Source organism: Grammomys surdaster, unplaced genomic scaffold, assembly GCF_004785775.1.
Source record: "Grammomys surdaster isolate TR1022 unplaced genomic scaffold, NIH_TR_1.0 125704, whole genome shotgun sequence".
Taxonomy (NCBI): domain Eukaryota; kingdom Metazoa; phylum Chordata; class Mammalia; order Rodentia; family Muridae; genus Grammomys; species Grammomys surdaster.
In genome coordinates, this window is record NW_021620539.1 from 1,089,204 (window position 1) to 1,108,652 (window position 19,449).

The window sequence follows — 19,449 nt, forward strand, 5'->3', positions numbered from 1 at the left end:
GTGTGTGTGTGTGTGTGTGTGTGTGTGTGTGTGTGTGTGTGTGTATGTGTGTACATTCATTCTCAAGCAGAGCATGAGGTATGCTTCTGCAATCTTAGCACTGGAAGATGAAGGCAAAGTAAGAATTCCGGGCCAGCTCTAGCTGTGAAGTGGGGGGCCAGGCAGGGCTACATGAGTCTGTTAAAAATGCACCATTCTTAAGAAAATGACAAAGAGATTGTTACTCCATAATTACAGAGAACTACTGCTTATCAATAGAAAGAAAACCACATAATGCCACATTCCTTAAATGAGCACAGGACTTAAACAGATAACTCAGAGAAACAAAATTGTGTAAAAACTACTAGAAAGATATATTTGCATGTTACAGTCTTAAAAATTTGTTTCAGTTTATCTGTATGAGTGTGAGCCTGAATGAGTTTATGGACATCATATAAATGTAGATGCCCAAGAGGCCGAAGAGGTCGTTGGACCCTTGGACCTGAAGTTACAGGTGGTTATGGGTGGCCATGTGAATGCTGGGAACCAAACCTGAGTTCTCTGCAAAGCCAGTTTGTGTAATACCAGAAGAGCTGCTTCTCAGTCACTTAAAAACAAATATTACAGTTCATGCTAGCAAGCCTGTGAGATGATCCACTCTTTATAATCTTCTACTGGAAACATAAATCAGGTGGGCGTCCCATTATGGTCAAGTTTCTAAAACCACTATGCTCTTTAATAACTCTGGGACTCAATCTTAGAGTGATGTACAACTAGATTGACTATGGGATTATACGTGACGGCCAAATTTTGGAGAAGAGCTGCGTCTCTATCATCAAAGATAAATAAGTGATACATCTATTGCTTTCAAACTGTGTGGCCAGAAAAAGACCCGTTTTGAGCAATAGTTACTGGTACAGTATGCAATTGCATGGGAAGAAAGCAGTCTGAGTGAATGCATAGGAAGGCATACAAAGCTCGCATGGAGGGCTGGGAGGCCTGGGGAGGGGCCTTCCTCTCTGTTTCGTGGGTGAGTAGATTTATACTGATCCCTTCTAGTTGTAGAATAAACAGAATCCTTTTTTTTTTTTCTATTTTCAAGTTATTAGTTTCCGTTATGGCTGTAACAAATTACCACACTGTCTGCCCTGGTTTCATTTCCTGTTGCTATGACAAAATACCCTGACAAAATCAGTTTAGAGATGGAGAGATAGTTCTGAGGTTAAGAATACCATCTCCCCTTCCTGAGGATCTGAGTTCGATTCCTAACACTCACGTGGCCACTCACCAGCTTTTAAGGCCACAGTTCTGGGGGCTCTGATGCCCTCTTCTGGCGTCCTTGGGCACTGCATGCAAGTGCACAGACACACATGCAGGCAAAATAGCCATATACATAAAATAATAAAATAAAATAAAACATAAAAAAACAACCTTAGGTGGTTTCAGAGAGGCCCGGGAGAGAAAGGTATTCCTTGCCTCAGCTCCCCTGGGGTCATGTGGAATTCTCTTATGATAGTGTCTGCCTCTGTGTCTGACTTGTAAAGACAGCTATAAAGTACATTTGGGGATGACCTGGAGAATCGAAGGTCATCCCCCTACTCCAGGTTCTGAATTTAATCACAGCTGCAAAGACCACCCCCCTTTTTTCTCAAATAAGGCAGCATTTCCATGTTCCAGGACACAGAAGCTGGTATCTTTAGAAGCTATTATTCAATGTACCTTGTCCTGCCGAGAAAAATGCAACATCACTTTAGGAAAAATTCAAATTTTCTTCTCATAGATCCAGTTAAAATTATTAAGCTGAGATGAAAGTTACTACTTTATAGTTGCTAGGGAATTGGTGGTTTAATTATTTGTTGTGTTAGTTTTAAGACCATTTCCGGAAGACAGGGGTTACATTCTCCCTGCGTATGCAAACGCAGAAGGATCTTGGGTGTCTTTCTCTCACTCTCCCTGTATTCCCTTGAGATAGTCTCTCACTGAACCTTGGACCAGATGCACTAGCAAGGGAGCTCCAGGGGGACACGGTCTCCACCTGTCTCCGTTGCACAGTGGCAGACTTATAAGCATGTGGGCCCGTTTCCAGCTTTGACATGGGGTCTGGGGAATCTTCTGAACCATATCCACAGCCTTCTTGAAGGCCTTTCTTTATGTATCAAACTCCTTTGTTGAATTAGAAGCTACCTAAGGCCAGACAGTGAAGACTCACAACTTTATTTTCAGAAGCAGAGGCAGGTAGATCTCTATGAGGTCTAGACCAGCCTGGACTATATAGAGCAAGTTCTAGGACAGCCCAGGCTACACAGAGAAACCCTGTCTTCAAAAACCAAAAACAAAATTAAAAAAATGCTACCTAAGGACAGGACCATGTTTATTTTATTTATTCATTATTATGTTTCTTCCCTCTAGCTAGGGGAAAATATTGGAATGGTTACTCAGAAAATATTTGCTCACAAGTTTGTTGACTTACATAAGTCACCAAACTGTCGCTTGGGGCAAATTAGCAACTCACAAGTAGGTTATGAGATCAAGATAGGAGGAGTTGGAAGGCAAGTGTCATGCTTGCCAGGGACTGGAGAGGTGGCTCACCAGTGTGTGTGAACTGCTCTTTCAGAGGACCTGCATTAGGCAGCTTACAGCCACTTGTAACTCCAGCTCCAAGGGGATCCAACACCTCTGACCACTCTGTATATATATATACACACACACACACACACACACACACACACACACAATTAAACATAAAATAGGGAGGAGGAGAAACGGATCAGCAGTTAAAAGCACTTACTGCTCTTACAAAGGACTTGAGTTTGGTTCCCAGCACCAGGAAGTCACCACCATCTATAACTTCAGTTGCAGGCAATCTCATGGCCTGTAGCCTCTGTAAATACCTCCATGAAAGAGATCCATATAACTCATGCAAACACACACACACACAAATAAAAAATGAGTCTTTTAAGATAGCTTTTTTAAAAGAATGAAAGAAGAGAGACCCATGTCCAGAACAACCTTTAATTGTGGAGAAATCAAACTGATGGGCCACCCTGTTGGGGATCCAAGGTTGAGGAGTAGACCCCAGCAAGACAGTGTCCACCACAATGGAGAGTGCTCCTAGGGTGTCAGTGTCCTCAAGGTGTGGCCCACATGCAGCTGTCTGCCATTTTCAAGCATAAAGCACAATATTTACTCTCTCATTTGTTTATTTCATTCACCAGTTGTTAGGGCTTACCACGGGGAGCTGGAAGGCATAGTTCCAGGGCCTGGAGATTTAATGGTGAACAAGACAGATGCTTAAACGAGAGGGAGACGGGGTAGGGGTAAACCCTTGTGATATACTGATGTCTCATGAATGCTGTCAATAAACACTCTGAAGAAAAATAGCTCAGGGCTGGGGAGATACGGATGGACACTAACTGCTATTTTAAGGTCATGGAATTCTCTCCACGAGGCAGAATCTGAACAGATAGGCATAAAGCGAGGGAACAGATTATAACAGTATCTGCTGAAGTGAGTGACAAGAAACAGCAGGTCCAGAGGCCCCGCCTGGGGGTGGGGGAGAGGCTGAGCTTGAGAGGACCTGTAGAGACCAGTGCCTGGTGTGGGACAAGCATGGCAGCAATGATGGGAGATGGGATAGAGGGTTCACAGGAGGGTGTGGTCACCCATAGATGTAACAAGAATGCACCCACAAAGACTCTCTAGAAGCCACACAGTAATCATCCCCCAGCAACTGAGGATCTGTAGTTCCAAGGAAATTTAACTTTTGATTATTTCTGATCATTATTTTTTTAAACCTAGCTATGGTGTTAAATAATTTAATAAAAATGGTTTATAACGAGTTTTAAGTAATTGATTATGCTTAAGATTGTAGCCAGGAGGCCTTGGCTCAGCAGGTAAAGGCACTTGGTATTGATCCTGACGACTTGACTTCTATCCCTAAGAGCCAGTGACTCTCAGCCTTCTTGATGCTACAACTCTCTGATACAGTCCCTCATGTTGTGGTGATTTCCAGCCATAAAATTATTTTGTTGCTATGCCATAACTGTAATTTTGCTACTGTTAGGAATCATAATGTAGATATCGGATATGTGACCCCTGCGAAAGGGTCATCAACCCCCAAAGGGGTTGAGATCCACAGGTTGAGAATTGCTGCCCAAGACGCACCCATGTACCAGAAGGACAAAACTCCTTGACCTCTGGCTTGCACACATGAAAACACACACACACACACACACACACACACACACACACACACACACGGTACAGTTGGAAAAAAAAGCCCTCTGGCTCATTTATGTTGGGTCACTGTAGTGATGGTGGCTATCTGGGCAGGAGGGCCTGAACTGTAGAGAAGGGGTGGTTTCTGGAAAAAAAAAAAAAAAAAAAAACAGAAATCTAGAACAAGGACTTGGCACCAGGATAAGAACCCTGCCTTTTGCCCGGATCCTCAGAGGTCAGGAAGGTGATCGTCTGCTCAGTGATGGAAAGCAAGTAGTGGTAGGTTCATCCCAGATCTTTGAGACTGAAACAACCAAGTCGGCCCGAGTTCGCTTCCAGTTCCTACACACACACATACATTAGGGTGAGTCAGATTTCAACCCTTCTCCCCAAGCTGCCCAATGATAGGATCTGCTGTCTTAACTAGAGAACATTTGCTGTGACCAGACTCCTCCTGGAGAAAAATGAGGATTTAAGTCAAGCTTGGTGTAACCCTTCCATAATACCAGCTTAAGGGTTGAGGCAGGAAGATTGTGAGTTCAGGGCCAGCCTGGGTTACATGGAAAGACCCTGTCTGATCAAGTAATTGAGAGGAAAAAGAAAGTGAGTTTCTGGGTAGGATGGGGATGCAGTGGGAAGAGACTAAGGAAAGAAAAGGCAATTCTCACTGGGTTCAGTAAGCATCAGGGGTTAACCTGCCCCTCGGCTTCAGAGAATGACAATGACTAAGCTGCTTCCTAAAATATTAAAGGAACTTTCCATGAGGGCTGCTATCTCCACCTGCACTCTTATTCCCCAAATTCATCTTTCAGTTTTCTATTGTTGTTATTGGCAAATGCCCTGGAGTTCAGATCTAGACACCTTTTATAGAGAGGGGATCGGCACAAAGCTCTGCAGACTTGGTTCTGGCTATGCAGGGACCCCTGTACCCCCCTGAACCTTCCCCGTGTTCATTGCATGATGGAACCAAACCATGAGGACCCATGTTATATTCTGCAGCCCTGGCTGCCTGGAGGCCTCACCTTTCCCTCCCCTGTGAACTTCTCCCTGAAGCTAGGAGTGTGGTCCCTGCAATTCTGTTTCCTAAATAATGGGAAAGAGAAGGTAGGTGTGGGGGCTCCTTCATAGAGGCCTCACGGGCCCCTGCCCCTCGATCTTATATATCTCAAAAGGCAGAGAAGACAGCAGGTGCTGATGCTTGCTCTGTTCACTGCAGGCACACCCACCAGAAGAGTAGGGGCTGAGGCTGTGGTACCCCAACACACAAATCCCTCTTCTTAACAAAAGGTAACCAAAGTTTCCCACATTGAGATATCTGACTGCCATTTTAAAATAGTAGACCTATATATATTAGCTAGACATATACATAGATGATTGATAGATAGAGAGATAGATGGATAGATAGATAGATAGATAGATAGATACATACATACATACATACATACATACATACATACATACATAGGTATGTTTTACTTCAATTGAAAAGGGGTGAGATATGAGAGCTGGGGAGATGGTTCAGTGGGTAAGAGCACGTGATGCAAAAGCCACAAACCTGCATGCTGGTTCTCATCGCCCACATAAAAACTGGATGACATCACAGACACCCACGATGCAGGAGACATAAGGATCTCTATGGCTAACTGTCAAGCTCCGGGCACAGTGAGAGACCCTGTTTCAAAGGGAAAACACACACAGGAAGACAAGAGACCTACTTCTCGGACTGGTACTCACATGTACACAGAATCAAACTGCCATAATGAAACCTGTCACTTCATATGCTTACTTTAAATTTCAATTTAAAAGCGAGTAAGTAAATGATAGATCTGGAGCTTGTGGACACATCCATTGTCCAGCACAGGAGTGGTTTGGGAGCAGGGGGAGGGGTCGGGAGACCCAGGCAGGGGGGGGAGAGGGGTCGGGAGGCCCAGGCAGGACCTTAGAATTCTCTTAAGTCAGAACATAGGCAGCAGATGTAGTTGAGAAAAGCGGACAGCAGACAGTGAGTGTCCCCCAAAGTTGATTGGCTTCTGCTTTCAGTGAGTAGTGTCTAAAGCTATCATTGCTGAGAGTACACCCACGAGTGTTACACCCACGAGTGTTAATTGACGTTGTTGAGCTTTTTCTTGTTTCATGGTGCCGGAGACTAGATCCAAGGCCTCTTATGTGGCAAGCAAGTGCTTTGTCACTGAGCTAGGGCCACAGTCCCTTTTAAGCTTTAAGACAGAGGACAGTAAGATGGCTTGGTGGTTAAAGACGCTTGCAGCCGAGCTCAGCGACCTGAGTTTGATCCCTGGGATCTGCGTCATGGAAAGAGAGAGCCACTTTCTGCAAGCTGTTCTCAACCTTCACATACATATCATGTATAAATACACTCACTCACAAGGAATAATAGCAAATATAATGGCGTTTGAAACAGGATCTTGATATAAATCCACTCTGTAGCCCAGACAGGCCTTGAATTCACTCCCTTCTTGCTTTGCCCTTCTAATAAGATACAATCACTACCAAACTGTGCAGTGCATTACAAGGAACTCTGATTATTTGTTTCATTGGGCTGGCAATCCAGCCCAGGGCCTTGTGCACGCTAAGCCAACGTTCTTTACCGCTGAGCCACACCCAGTAATCCACAATGGAAGGACAATCCAGAAATGACAGCTAACAGATAAATGCGGGTGAGTGGTGTGCAAAGCCCTCAGATTTGAATCTTGATTTTTGCTTAAATTGCAGCCAGCAGTGATTATTAAAGTGGATGCAAGAGCAGGAGACAGCTCACCACACTGTACTAAGTCAGGAAACAGAATGATTGTGCTTGGCTCAATTACTCCTTTCTTATTCGGTACATAGAATGGCGCTGTCCATATTTAGGGTGCATCTCCTCACTTCAGTTAACCTAATCTACATAGTTATTCACAGGCGTGCCAAAAGACATGTTTCTTCAGTGGTTCTAGAATCCCATCAAGTTGACTGTCAATTTTAATCATCACACACAAGCAGGATATATTCTCAAGATAGGAGACAGGGCTGGAATTGAAGAATTGTCAGGGATGTTGGTGTCACGCGGCAGCCTAGGGCTAGCGAGACATGGACATGGGCCAGCCTGTCATCACATTGTCCTCATAGTGTTCCTGCCTCCCCTGCAAGGTCCCGGACTGACGGGAACAAGATGCCCACACAGGATATAAGCAGATAGCAAATCAGGGCAAGGCCACCAGATCCTGGGGACAAAACTCTTGTCCCTGATAAGAAAGACACGTCTGCTCTGCTTCTTGGCAGTCAAAACAGGTAGCATCTGAGGACTGGGAGTCATGGAATAGGCTAGGTGACAAGTATGTAGCTGTTCACACCCAAAGGGGCTGAGTAGATGTGTGTCCCTATGATATCGCCGTCTTGGGCTGTCTCTCTGAATCTGAGCGTCTATGACTCTCTGCCATGCAGGACACCTTTCGATCCTGTACATTCTTTCTCAGACACCAAACAACATCTGAGAGCACACAGAGACCCACTCACTCCTGTGTGTGTACAGGGTGAAGACACTTGACTCTGAAACTCAGAAAGTGCATTTGGCTTGCTGTTGACACAGACAACAGTGCTTCTGCGACAGGATCTGCAGGTGCAGTTGTAAGGCTGGACGATCTGAGTCCTAAGTAAAACCAGTACATGCAGGAAGGGTCCTGGCTCCTGGATGCTCACTGGGTACTTTGTGTTCTTCTCCACAGGAAGCAGTGTCTCATTGCCCGGAAGAAGGCCAGCTGGCCCGAATCCAGAATGTTATCCAGGAGCTCCCCCCACCCCATTATAGGTAAGAAAGAAACACTCAGACTCCGTGTGGCAAAACATCCAGGAGGCGGAGATGTGTGACAACTGAAGCAAATGGATGGGGCTTTGCTGGAGACGTTTGGAAATTAATGAACAGTCAGTGTTATCAGGATGAGTGGGTAGTGATCCCCAATCAGGAATGTTGGTAGCCAAGAACAACCTGCTTCCACTTGCAGGATACTCATCAGAGTAACAAAGAAAGTCATCACAGTCATAAAAAAGCCAGCCTCATAGTGACAGCCTTGGTTCATAACCTGAATTATTCTACAAATTCTAAACCACTGGAAACCCAGGTTTCCAAACCTTAAAGCTGGGGGTAACTGAGTCATGAGCACCTGTTATCTCTACCGGCTCTGTAAGATTACCCCCGGCATCACCCCATCCTTTCTGTCCGCACAGATTATCGTAAATGGTACTAACTTTCCCAGGGTTGGCAGAATTTGATGTGGTATTATAAAGAACTCCCTGAAGTCAACAAATGTTTGTCTGTGAAATGGGTCTGCTGACAAGAACCAAGTTAACCTGTACTAGACGACTATTTTCTAAGAATCGAGATGAGAACCTATTTGAGGATCTTGGGAAGTGAATTTTCCCAGGGTGGAAAAGAAACTCTATTTCTGTCCCTGGACCTGCAGTTTCAACGGACATCTGACAACACTGACATCTGTCCTCATCCTGAGTCAGTGTCCCTGGAGTCAAGAAAGCTACCTTCATCAATCTTGACCTACCCCCAGTGTTCTTTCGAAGTTCATAGTTCAGAGATTCCTTAATCCTAACTTGAGTATGACCTCCAGGTAGCTGCTGACATTTCTTTCTTTGCCAAAAATCAATCAAACAAATGAACTCTTTCAGGACCTTGGAATACCTGATCCGACACCTGGCCCACATCGCCTCATTCAGCAGCAAGACCAACATGCATGCCAGGAACCTGGCCCTGGTGTGGGCCCCAAACCTCCTCAGGTAATGACCACCCCGTGGGCTCAGAGCAGCCCACATGTAGAAGCAAAGTCTGGGTGCTTCAGAGATAAAGCACTGGAAGACATGGCTGAGTGATCTTTTTATAGCATATATAGCTTGAAACTTCCAGTAAGGTCTTAAGCTCTTGGCCTGCTTGCTTGGAAACTCTGGTTCCAAAGGCGTTTGTTGGCTGTTATCCCAGTGTGGCTAAAAGTATGGATCTGTATGTTACCACTTCTTGAAAAGGCTTTTTCGGGCTCTGAAGTTCATTGGCTTTCCTTGGCTGTGGTGAGGTCACAGATGGCTATAACTTGAATCAGCTGCTTCATGGAAATCACAAGCAATGACTTGACCCATGGGACAACTGGGTAGAGACGGGAGGGAATCCCATGAAGTAAAACGAAGTCAATTCTGTACACTGATGGGCAGTGTTATACAGTCCTGTAACACAGACCACGTAACAGTGATACAGTCTATTCGGTGGGTGTGGCTTCACTACCATTGGGAAATTCTCTCTGGTCATGAAAAGTTAAAGCCTGTGACCTGTGCAAAAGGCTCATGGACCATCCCCCACCACCTCTGTTGGGAGACAGACTCACTCTGAATGTTTCTTCCATGCAGGAGTAAAAAAATCGAAGCCACTATTTGCAATGGAGATGCGGCGTTTTTAGCGGTCCGGGTCCAGCAGGTGGTGATTGAGTTCATATTGAATCATGCTGATCAAATCTTCAACGGTGCCGCTCCAGGGGCTCTGCAGCAGGATGGTAATGGCTCCCCACCCCCTGGCACATTCCCTGCAAACTTAATTTCCCTTACTGCTCTAACCATAGAACCCCCAAATGAGGGAATATGGAAACAGAAAGCAGAGAAAGTAGGCATCCCAGGTCTGGCTTGGCTACACAGAGAGTCTAAGGCCAGCCGGCACTGCTACATGAGACACTGTGTCAAACAAATAATAAGTGATGATAGGTTTGGTTTTAATTCTGATTGAGTGTTGTATTATGTACCGACTGTTGTGTGTTGATATCTGTGATACGTCACTGTTGTGGTGCAGACTCCAGGATTAGATAAGTATCTGTGTGACTGCATCTGCCTGCAGATTTAGCACGTTTCTGATCAGGGGCACACATGACCTCTCCCTGGGATGTGGTAGGCCTGGGACAAAGTTCCCTTTCTAGGGAGCTCTTTATCATGTTGCAACTTGCTTTCTCCTTCGGTTTCACTCCGGTTTTCACCAGCGCTTTACGGTTTTAGAAGAGTCTTACGTTTCCCCCTTGAAGTCGATGGTGAACATCGTGGCTGTGTGTCCACATTCACATGTAGATCCGGAACGCATTCTCTTTGGGATCATTTTCTGAGTGCTTTATCCTGCCCTGTATCAGTCAGGAAGCATACCAAAAAAAAAAAAAAAATGAGTGTGTTTGTACAAGTGTGGCTCAGAATGGCAGAGCAAACCCTGGGAGTGAACTGGTTTGTGGTGAGCTTCTATGAATTTCTTTTATAAAACATCAGAAATCTGGCCAATCAGAATTACCTCAGTGGCCATTTGTTTTTTAAAGTAGTTTTCCAGTGTAAGTGTCTGTTGGTCACCTGATGATGGACTTGTGGAAACACAGTGTCTTAGTCGGGGTTTCTATTCCTGCACAAAACATCAAGACCAAGAAGCAAGTTGGGGAGGAAAGGGTTTATTCAGCTTACACTTCCACATTGCTGTTCATCACCAAAGAAAGTCAAGACAGAAACTCACACAGGGCAGGAACTTAGAGGCAGGAGCTGATGCAGAAGACCTGGAGGGGTGCTGCTTATTGGCTTGCTTCCCCTGGCTTGCTCAGCTTGATTTCTTATAGAACTCAGGACTACCAGCCCAGGGATGGCACCACCCACAATGGAATAGGCCCTTCCCCCCTTGATCACTAATTGAAAAAAAAATGCCTTACAGCTGGATCTCATGGAGGCATATCCTCAAGGGAGGTTCCTTTCTCTGTGGTAACTCCAGCTTGTGTCGAGTTGACACACAAAACCAGCCAGCACACACAAATTACTGAGCTCCATTCCTGGGCTTTCTGATCTAAACAGTCTAGAGTGTGCTTCTAAGAAGTTCCCCTCTGATGTCAATGTCGTTCATGAGAGTGCACACAGGGAGAGTGTCCTAGTTTGCCTTCTACTGCTATGATAAACACCATGACCACAAGGAGATTGAGGAGGAGAGGGTTTATTTCTTCTTACAGTTTACTAGCCTTCATGAAGGGAAGTCGAGGAAGGAACTCAAGGCCGGAACCTGAAAGCAAGAACTGAAGTAAAGACCACTGGAGGAGTGTTGTTTATTGGCTTGCTCCTCATGGCTATCTCAGCTTGTCTTCTTGTATGCAAAACCAACTACCTTGGGGTGCTACCATCCACAATGGGCTGGGCTCTCCCACATCAATCACCAATCAAGAAAGTGCCCCAGATACTAGGTGCCAGTAGTTCTCATGTATTTGTAATAATGAAAATGTCCTCAGGGGGTGCTATAGAGGTTGTCCAGTGGTTAGAAGCACTTGCTGTTCTTCCAAAGGACCAGAATCGATTTCCAGCAGCCTACAACTGCCTGTAAATCCAGCTCCGGGGCACCTGATACCTTCTTCTGGCCTCTGAGGGCAGCTGTACACACATGGCATACACCCACACACAGAGACACAGACACATGTATATATAAATACTACATTTTTTTAATCTGGAGTATAAAATGTCTCCAGAGCCAGGCATGGTGGCACACACATGTAGTCATAGCACTGTAGAGGTAAATGCAGGAGGATCATGAGTTTAAAGTCATTCTTGGTTATGTAGCAAATGCAAAGCCAGACTAGGTTACATGAGACCTCATCTCAAAAGCAAAAACAAAACAAAAAATAAATAAAACAAAATTTCTCCAGATGTTGCCTAATGTCCTTTGGTAGAGTAAGAGGGGAATTGTGTCAAGTTAAAAGAGCCTTTGGCAGAGAAGGGAGAGCTTTGTATATTAACCATTCCTTCATCACTGCTGTCCTAAAAGGAATACCATGGAGGAGGGACATCTGGCTATAATACAAATACTACAAGTACATACTGAGGAAAGAGCCACCTCTCTCTAAGGGAATAATGCAGTATATTAGTGGTCTGTGCCTCCAGAGACAGAAGCCTAGGGTCAGTAGACTCCACCCACTCATGGCCTTAGAGCCTGTGTTCCTCAGTCAAGGGGGTGAGGGGCAGCCTTCTACTTCATCTAAGCTGAGTTAAGCCAAACTCTTATCCGACCAAAGCCCTTAGCAGAGTTTTCAGGATTAAAGAACCATTGTTGTAACTCTGTGGAATGAATGAGTGCGTATATCAACAGTCATTCTACGGAAAGTCCAGAATTACTTCCTGGTGCCCTTCGATGTCCTCCATCCACATGAGCAGGGAAACTGACAGTTTCCTGTGTATGGCCTCTGCCCCAGCCTCCCCAGGCCACAGCCGCCATGCAGCCTCTTGCCAAGGAGTTCAAGTGGAAGGGCTATAGATGAGAGACCTGAGTAGGCCTAGAGCCCAGATAGGCTCCCAAGCCAAACTCTTCTTTGGTTTACAGAAAGCCGCACTATCACAAAGAGCATGACCTTGCCGGCCCTGTCCCTGCCCATGAAGCTGGTAAGCCTGGAGGAGGCTCAGGCCCGAAGCTTGGCGACAAACCATCCTGCTCGGAAGGAGAGACGGGAGAACAGCCTGCCCGAGATCGTCCCTCCCATGGGCACCCACTTCCACACAGTCCTTGAGTTACCGGACAACAAGTAATTGCCATTCTTACAGAACTCTGAAGGACTGGGGGAGGGAAGGGGGACAAAGAATGGGGGTGTCCAGTCTCAGGTCCATGAGTGGTGACAGTATGCGCTGGGGCGAAGCCCAGTTTGGATACACAGACGTCTTCAAGTCTCCACAATTTCACCATCCTCAATAAGGATGGCTTCCTCCACTGCCCCAGACTTACTGTGAGCTCTTATATCTCCTACCAGACTCGGGTGAGGTATGGGTCTCTTCTTCGCAGAGTAGACAAAACAGGCCTGGTGTTTACAAATGTGAGTTGCCGATGAATGCTTGCCTCCTTCCTCATGACCTCCACCCCCACGCAACACTGCAAAAGGCATGGAATTAGCCTATGCCAGAATACAAGTCAACAAATGAGGCCACTCTTGTCAGAGGGTCCTTACTGTCAGCACTCAGGGATGGCATTCCTTACTTCTTCTCAACCTGCCAGAGACCACACACAGACACACACACACACACACACACACACCTTTCTGTGTCTGTCTGTATACACACATGTATGTGTTCATGTGGACATGTGTGTGCAGGTTTGTAGGAGGCCAGGGGACAACTTGTTCCTCAGGAGCTAACTACCTTTTTAAAAAAACCAAAACCAAAACACATGGTCTATCCTGGCCTGGGCTAATCCTTTGTCTTCCAGGCTCTGGGATTACACGCATGTACCCCTTTGCTCAGCTTCTTTACAGGAGATGCCAGATCCACCTTAGGTCTTCGTGCTAAGTGGCAAGCACTTTATTGACTGAAGCGTCTCCCCGCTCTTTCTCCCCTCTAAAACAGATCATCATTAGTACCCACAGGGAGCTTCTTTATCTCTTCTTCCACTACAAGCTTAGTCTGTACTCACCCATTTGCCCCACCGTGGAAGAAGGTAGTGACTGAAGCAAGAGGCCTAGTCCTTTAGCAGGTGGTAGGTGAAGGTACCGGTTCACTGAATGACGTCATCCTTTCTGTTTAGTAATTGACTCCTGTCCCCAAGACAGCAAGTTGTTTAGAGAGGAAGATGTCTGCCAACCTGGATAACTAGAGGAGGTTTGTGATAGGGATGGCATGTCTCGACTTCCCTGGGAAAAGTTCCCTGGCTGTAGTTCTGAAGAAGAGGGTCTTTGCATTAACATGTTTGATCACCCAGTGAATTTCCAGACAGGCTAAAGTCAGGTGTAACTTGGATTTTAGAGGGAAAGTTCTAGAAATATCAGAGTCATTCATGACTCTGTTTCCTAGAGAAAACGGATTGTACCCCCTTAGAACTAAACACACTGTCCCTCTCTCTAAAGCCATACAGGTTAAGACTCCCTCTCAGGGGTAAATGGTGTTTCAGAGAGACCATCTCCTGCATTTTCTCTGCTTTCATCCACAGCACTGTTACCAGCTTAGCATATGCAACTCCATACCATACACCCCAAGGCTAAGTCCTCAGACTGTCAAGCCAAGTCTGATAGAAACCAACAAGCATGCAGACCTGTCTCCAACTGATTGGAAAGGCGTGCTAAAGCTGAGACCCAGTGTTTAATGAGAGCCCTGTAGAGAAAAGTCTTCTTGTGAGAACCACAGGTTACAAGGTTTCAACCTGAACTTCATGCCAGAGCCTGGCTGGGTGAATCTGAAGCAAGCGTTGCTCCTATGGTGCCCCCTGGTGGTACCCAGTTCTCATGAGCCAGCCCAATGCTATGCCACCAACCCTCATACCCATCCCCATAGCCAAGCATCCTGGTAGAAGGCTGGGCAGGGGAGGCATGCTGACCCTGACTACTGAGGCCAGCTGGCAAGCCACAGTTTTCCTCAGCAGCACCAAAACAGACACTTTTACTGTTTTTATTTGTGTTACTTATACATGGCCATATGGCCACCAGGCAGAAGGCCTGTGGTCTTAAATGTTTAAACGGTCTATAGTGTTAAATATTTGAAGGGTCTATGGTCTTAGTCTTTTGTTTGTTTGTTTGAGTCATGTCCCTCTAAACAGCCCTGGCTGTTCTAAAACTCACTCAGTGGGCCAGGCTGGCCTCCAACTCAGAGATGGACCTGTTTCTGCTTCCCTAGTGCTGGAATTAAAGGCCTGAGCCACTACTTCTGGCTTGATTACTTCTCTTTAAAAAAAAAATCAGCGTGTTTGAAGAGCCAGGACTGGGATGCTTCAGAGACGTCCTGCCAGATCTCAGAACTGTGTGTTTGCTTGTGAGCTCTGACCGATCCACTGACCTCTGTCTCTGTTTGCCTCCAACCCATGTCTTTGATAGATGACAAACTTTGGCTGTGGTTCTGAATAAAAGGGCCTTTGCATTAATGTGTTTGATCACCCAGGGCATCCCCAGACAGGCTAACGTCAGGTACAACTTGGATTTTTAGAGGGGAAACTTCTAGAAAGATCAGAGCCCTCCATGACTGAGACTACAGTCATAACGTTCTTTCTCAATTTTACAATCACCCTTGAAATATCCAGGCAGAGATGATCATGAGTTAAGCTAGCCTGGTCTACTTAAGACCCTGTCTCAAAATAAAACACTACCTTGAAGTGACCCATTCCACTAACGTATATGCATGGCTTGGTTGTTTTAGGAGAAAGCTTTCCAGCAAATCAAAGAAGTGGAAATCAATATTTAACCTGGGGCGTTCTGGATCGGATTCAAAATCCAAGCTGAGCAGAAATGGGAGTGTGTTCGTGAGAGGCCAGAGGCTGTCGGGTGAGAATCAGCATCATGCTTGCCGTGTGTTTGTGTGTCCTTAGCCCAGTTTTACATTTGATCACTGCAAATTAACCAGGCCAGAAAGGAAACTTTCAGATTCACTTGAGTTTTGTTTTTGTTTTTTAAGATGATGAGGATGATGGTGATGGTGGTGATGGTGATGATGATGATGATGTTTTACTTACAAGCGTTTTTAATGTCTATACCATCTGTAAAACAGCCTAATACTAACATCTTTCACACCTGTTATCAAAAACAAAAGTATAATTTCAATATTACTGATTGTATATCTGAAAATTCATACTTAATCAATTATCCCGTTAATGTCCTTTTGCAGTACAAGTCCAAACCTGGAATTCATATTTGATTTGATTGTCATCTATTCTCAGTCTTCTCCAAGGGAGAACCGTTCATCAGTTTCTCTGAATATGATGCTTTGGAGAACATCAGTCTTCATTTTGTACAACTATATCTCTATGTGGGCGTGTCTGGGGTTTACTGATGGTTAAATTTAGAAGTTTTTCAGGCTGTGCTCTGCCTGCCTCTGGGTCATGTCCACGGTACAGGATGCCAATCCCTGATTGTGTGTGAAGTTGGTTTAGGTTACTTGGTTAAAGCACCCTGTGGCATGTAGTTCAACAGCATTTGTCAGGTCTTTCCTGCAGTGCTTATTTCCAGGATTTTCCCAAATAGCTATTTTCTATTTGTTGGAATGCAGCTGGAAAGAGGGTCTGTACCTTCACCTTGAAAGTTGTGATTTTAAATGGGGGTTCTTCCCCATGGGTTTATTCCTGAGCAGAGAAAAGACAGTGATTAAAAGAGGGATCAAGGAGATGAGACGCTAATACCAAATCTAATGGATGCATCCTGAATATTGTGTCAGGAAAGGAAGAACAAGAAAAACTTCCACGATGACTTAGTGCAGACCTTGAACACACAAATACAAGGATCAAATCTCATCTGGATCCTGCTCTGTCGTCTGTCTGTCTGTCTGTCGTCTGTCTGTCTGTCGTCTGTCTGTCTGTCTGTCTGTCTGTCTTTTAAAAGCCACTAAGACAACTTTGAGGACAAATAGAAAACCGTGGGTATGCACTGGCTACTAACTGACTTCAAGGAATTTTATAGTGTGTGTTTGTTCTTAGGAGGTGTATGCTACAGTTGAAGCATTTAAGATGAAATGTCAAAGTATCAAGACTTGCTTTCAAATGATTTGAAGAGGTTATAGGTATAGAACAGGCAGATCAAATACCCAGGAAGACACCAACAACTGCAACTGTTGAAACAAGGTGGTGGGTTTAGATAAGTCTATAACATTTATGAATGCTTGAAATGTTCAGTTAGTGTTAGGAGGAATTGAATTCCTATGGGATAAATAAGAAGTAATATTTCTTTTTTTTTCTTTTCTTTTTTTTTTTTTTTTGGTTTTTTGAGACAGAGTTTTTCTGTATAGCCCTGGCTGTCCTGGAACTCACTCTGTAGACCAGGCTGGCCTCGAACTCAGCAATCCGCCTGCCTCTGCCTCCCAAGTGCTGGGATTAAAGGCGTGTGCCACCACTGCCTGGCGAGAAGTAATATTTCTAAATTCTTTTTTTAGGCTAAGTGATAATTTCATGACAAGGAACAGAAAATAGAAATATTAGACACCTGAGTTGTGTTCTCCGCTGCATGATGAAGGATGAATGGTAGATAGCAGCCACAGCAATTTTGACTATAAATAAAAATAAGTCCAGTTTAGTGACAGAGAAGGCGTTGTGTAACTTAACCCAGTGGCTGTGTCTTCATTGCATGGAGCCTGCCTCAACTGTTCCATCCTCTTTCTGTCGGCTCCATCTTAGTCTGGCTTTCTTGACTGTGGCTATTAAAAGCAGCTTTTCTCTTTGAGTATTACTGTCCCCAAAGGCAGAAGAAATGTCATTTCTGGTAGCTTTCTCATCAGACGTTCTCATCAGTGTCCTGCATTGCGTCTTCCCTGGTCTCAGTAGCCATCACTGGATCACAAGACCAGGCTGATTGGCATGGGTTCTGAACCAGTCATTGGCACGGGGCATGGAGATTAAACCTCAGAAGTGCAAGAGCTCTATGAAGAGGGCAAAGGACAAGGGATTCTGGGTAGACCTCTGTGGACAATTGTGGGGTAAACATAAAATACAAAACTAGCCCAAGTGTCAAGGACAGCATGTCAAAAGATGGCAAAAGTGGTACAAACAAGAAATCAAGACTCTCTGTGGACAATGGGGGAGGAAGAGTGAGGACCTGACAGGAAACTGTTAGTCTGTGCTGAGAGACCGCCTACGCACATCAAAGAGAGGATTTGGTACAGAATGGAAGAGGCCAGAAATAAAAAGATAAAGCCCAAAAGAGAGAACAAAGGGGGTGAACAAGGTGAAATAAATGACATGCTTTGCTTTTGAGTTAGGAAGGGTTCTGTTACCCCCAGGTGATTTTTCAAAAGGCTCAAATCCAAGGTGCTGGACCAAATGGTGGTTGTGTTCATGGGGTGTCACGTGCTCAGCAGAGCAGTGTGTCTTGAGTTACCCAGAGAGTGGCTCACAGCCACAGCAGTTTCTTCAGTCTGTGGCAAGGGCTCCCTAAGCAGTTCTACCTGCCACCCAGCCAGGGTTGAAAGCCTCTTGGTTAAGCTCTTAAAACCTAGTGAATGGAAATAAAACCAAGACAGCTGAGTCGTGGTGGGATGTAGGAGTAAAAATGAGATAACCTCTGATGGTAATACAAGTGGCTCCTGGTGACCGTGACTGTTGCCAGAGAGACTGTTCCCAGAGTGGCTGTTGCCTGAGTGACTGTTGCCAGAGTGGCTGTTGCCTGAGTGCCTCTTGTTAGAGTAACTGCTTTAGGCAAAACAGCATTGCTCAGAACTCTAGAAACTCAAAGTGTGGCTAGTGGGCACAATTCTAACAAAATCTGTATGCAAAGATAGGCCATGGAAGTCTGTAACGTAACCTTCCAGTGTAGTCTTTGCAGGTGGCACATAGGTTTGCAATAATTCTATGTGTGTGAATAAGAAAGGGGGAAATCAGTGGACTCGCATATGGAAACAATATGTTAAAGTTTCCATGACGAAAGGCACTTAACATTTTTGTATGTGCATGTGGAGTATGTTTGGGTGTGCACACATATATGCAAGTGCACATGCCCACACATGAAGAGGTTAGAGGCTAATGTCAGGTCTCTTTTTCTATTGCGCTTCACCTTGTTCTGTTTGAGACATGGTGCTCACTAAACAATTGTGGCTAGACTGGATGGCCAGAAACCCTCACCCCTCAATGAACATACATGTACACATACACATGGATACACACATACACACACACACACACACACACACAATCTGTCTCTACCTCGCTGTCACTAGGACTGCAGATGCATGCTGCTGGTCTTGGCTTTTGTGTGAATGCTGGGAATCCAAACTCAGGCTCTCATGTCACAGAGCAAGCACTTTACCTATTGAGCCATTTCCCAAGCCCCCTTGGGGCATTTTAAAAATTGATTAACCATGAACCGTGTTGGGAGTTTATTGGATTGGCAGCAGAGAGAAAGACATGTTTAAGCAAGTTTAGAAAGCTCACCAGATCAGAAGGGAAGGGGTAAGAAAAAAATGAGGTAGTCACTGAACACAGATGCATAAACTTTGAACCAAATTCCAGACACTGGTTTTAATTTAAGTTTGTTTTCTATCAAAATAAACTGCTGATCAGAAGAAGCCATGGTGGTAGAGGCTTTACCTTCTGAGTGAAGGAGTCATCAGACTGAACCAAGACCACAAAGGTTCCCAGAAGACTCTCAGATGAGAGTTGAGGACAAAGCTCAGTAGAGTTCTTATCTGGTACGCAGGAGGCCGGAGGTTCAGCCCTCAAGCACTGCACAAACATGACATGGTAGCACATGCCTGGATCTCAGCGCTTAGGAGGTGGAGACAGGAGAGTCAGGATCTTAAGGTCACCCTCAGCTTTATAGAGAGTTC

At 45.1% G+C, this 19,449-nt stretch overlaps 1 protein-coding gene across 1 annotated transcript in view; it reads left to right on the forward strand.

The window, feature by feature from the left end:
* Positions 1-19,449, forward strand: part of Arhgap31 (Rho GTPase activating protein 31) — a 71,527-nt gene that overhangs the window by 37,929 nt on the left and 14,149 nt on the right. The window contains exons 4-8 of the mRNA XM_028788157.1: positions 7,917-7,999; positions 8,869-8,976; positions 9,595-9,737; positions 12,557-12,755; positions 15,343-15,467. Coding sequence (XP_028643990.1) covers positions 7,917-7,999; positions 8,869-8,976; positions 9,595-9,737; positions 12,557-12,755; positions 15,343-15,467 — 658 coding nt within the window. The remainder of the gene's footprint in view (positions 1-7,916; positions 8,000-8,868; positions 8,977-9,594; positions 9,738-12,556; positions 12,756-15,342; positions 15,468-19,449) is intronic.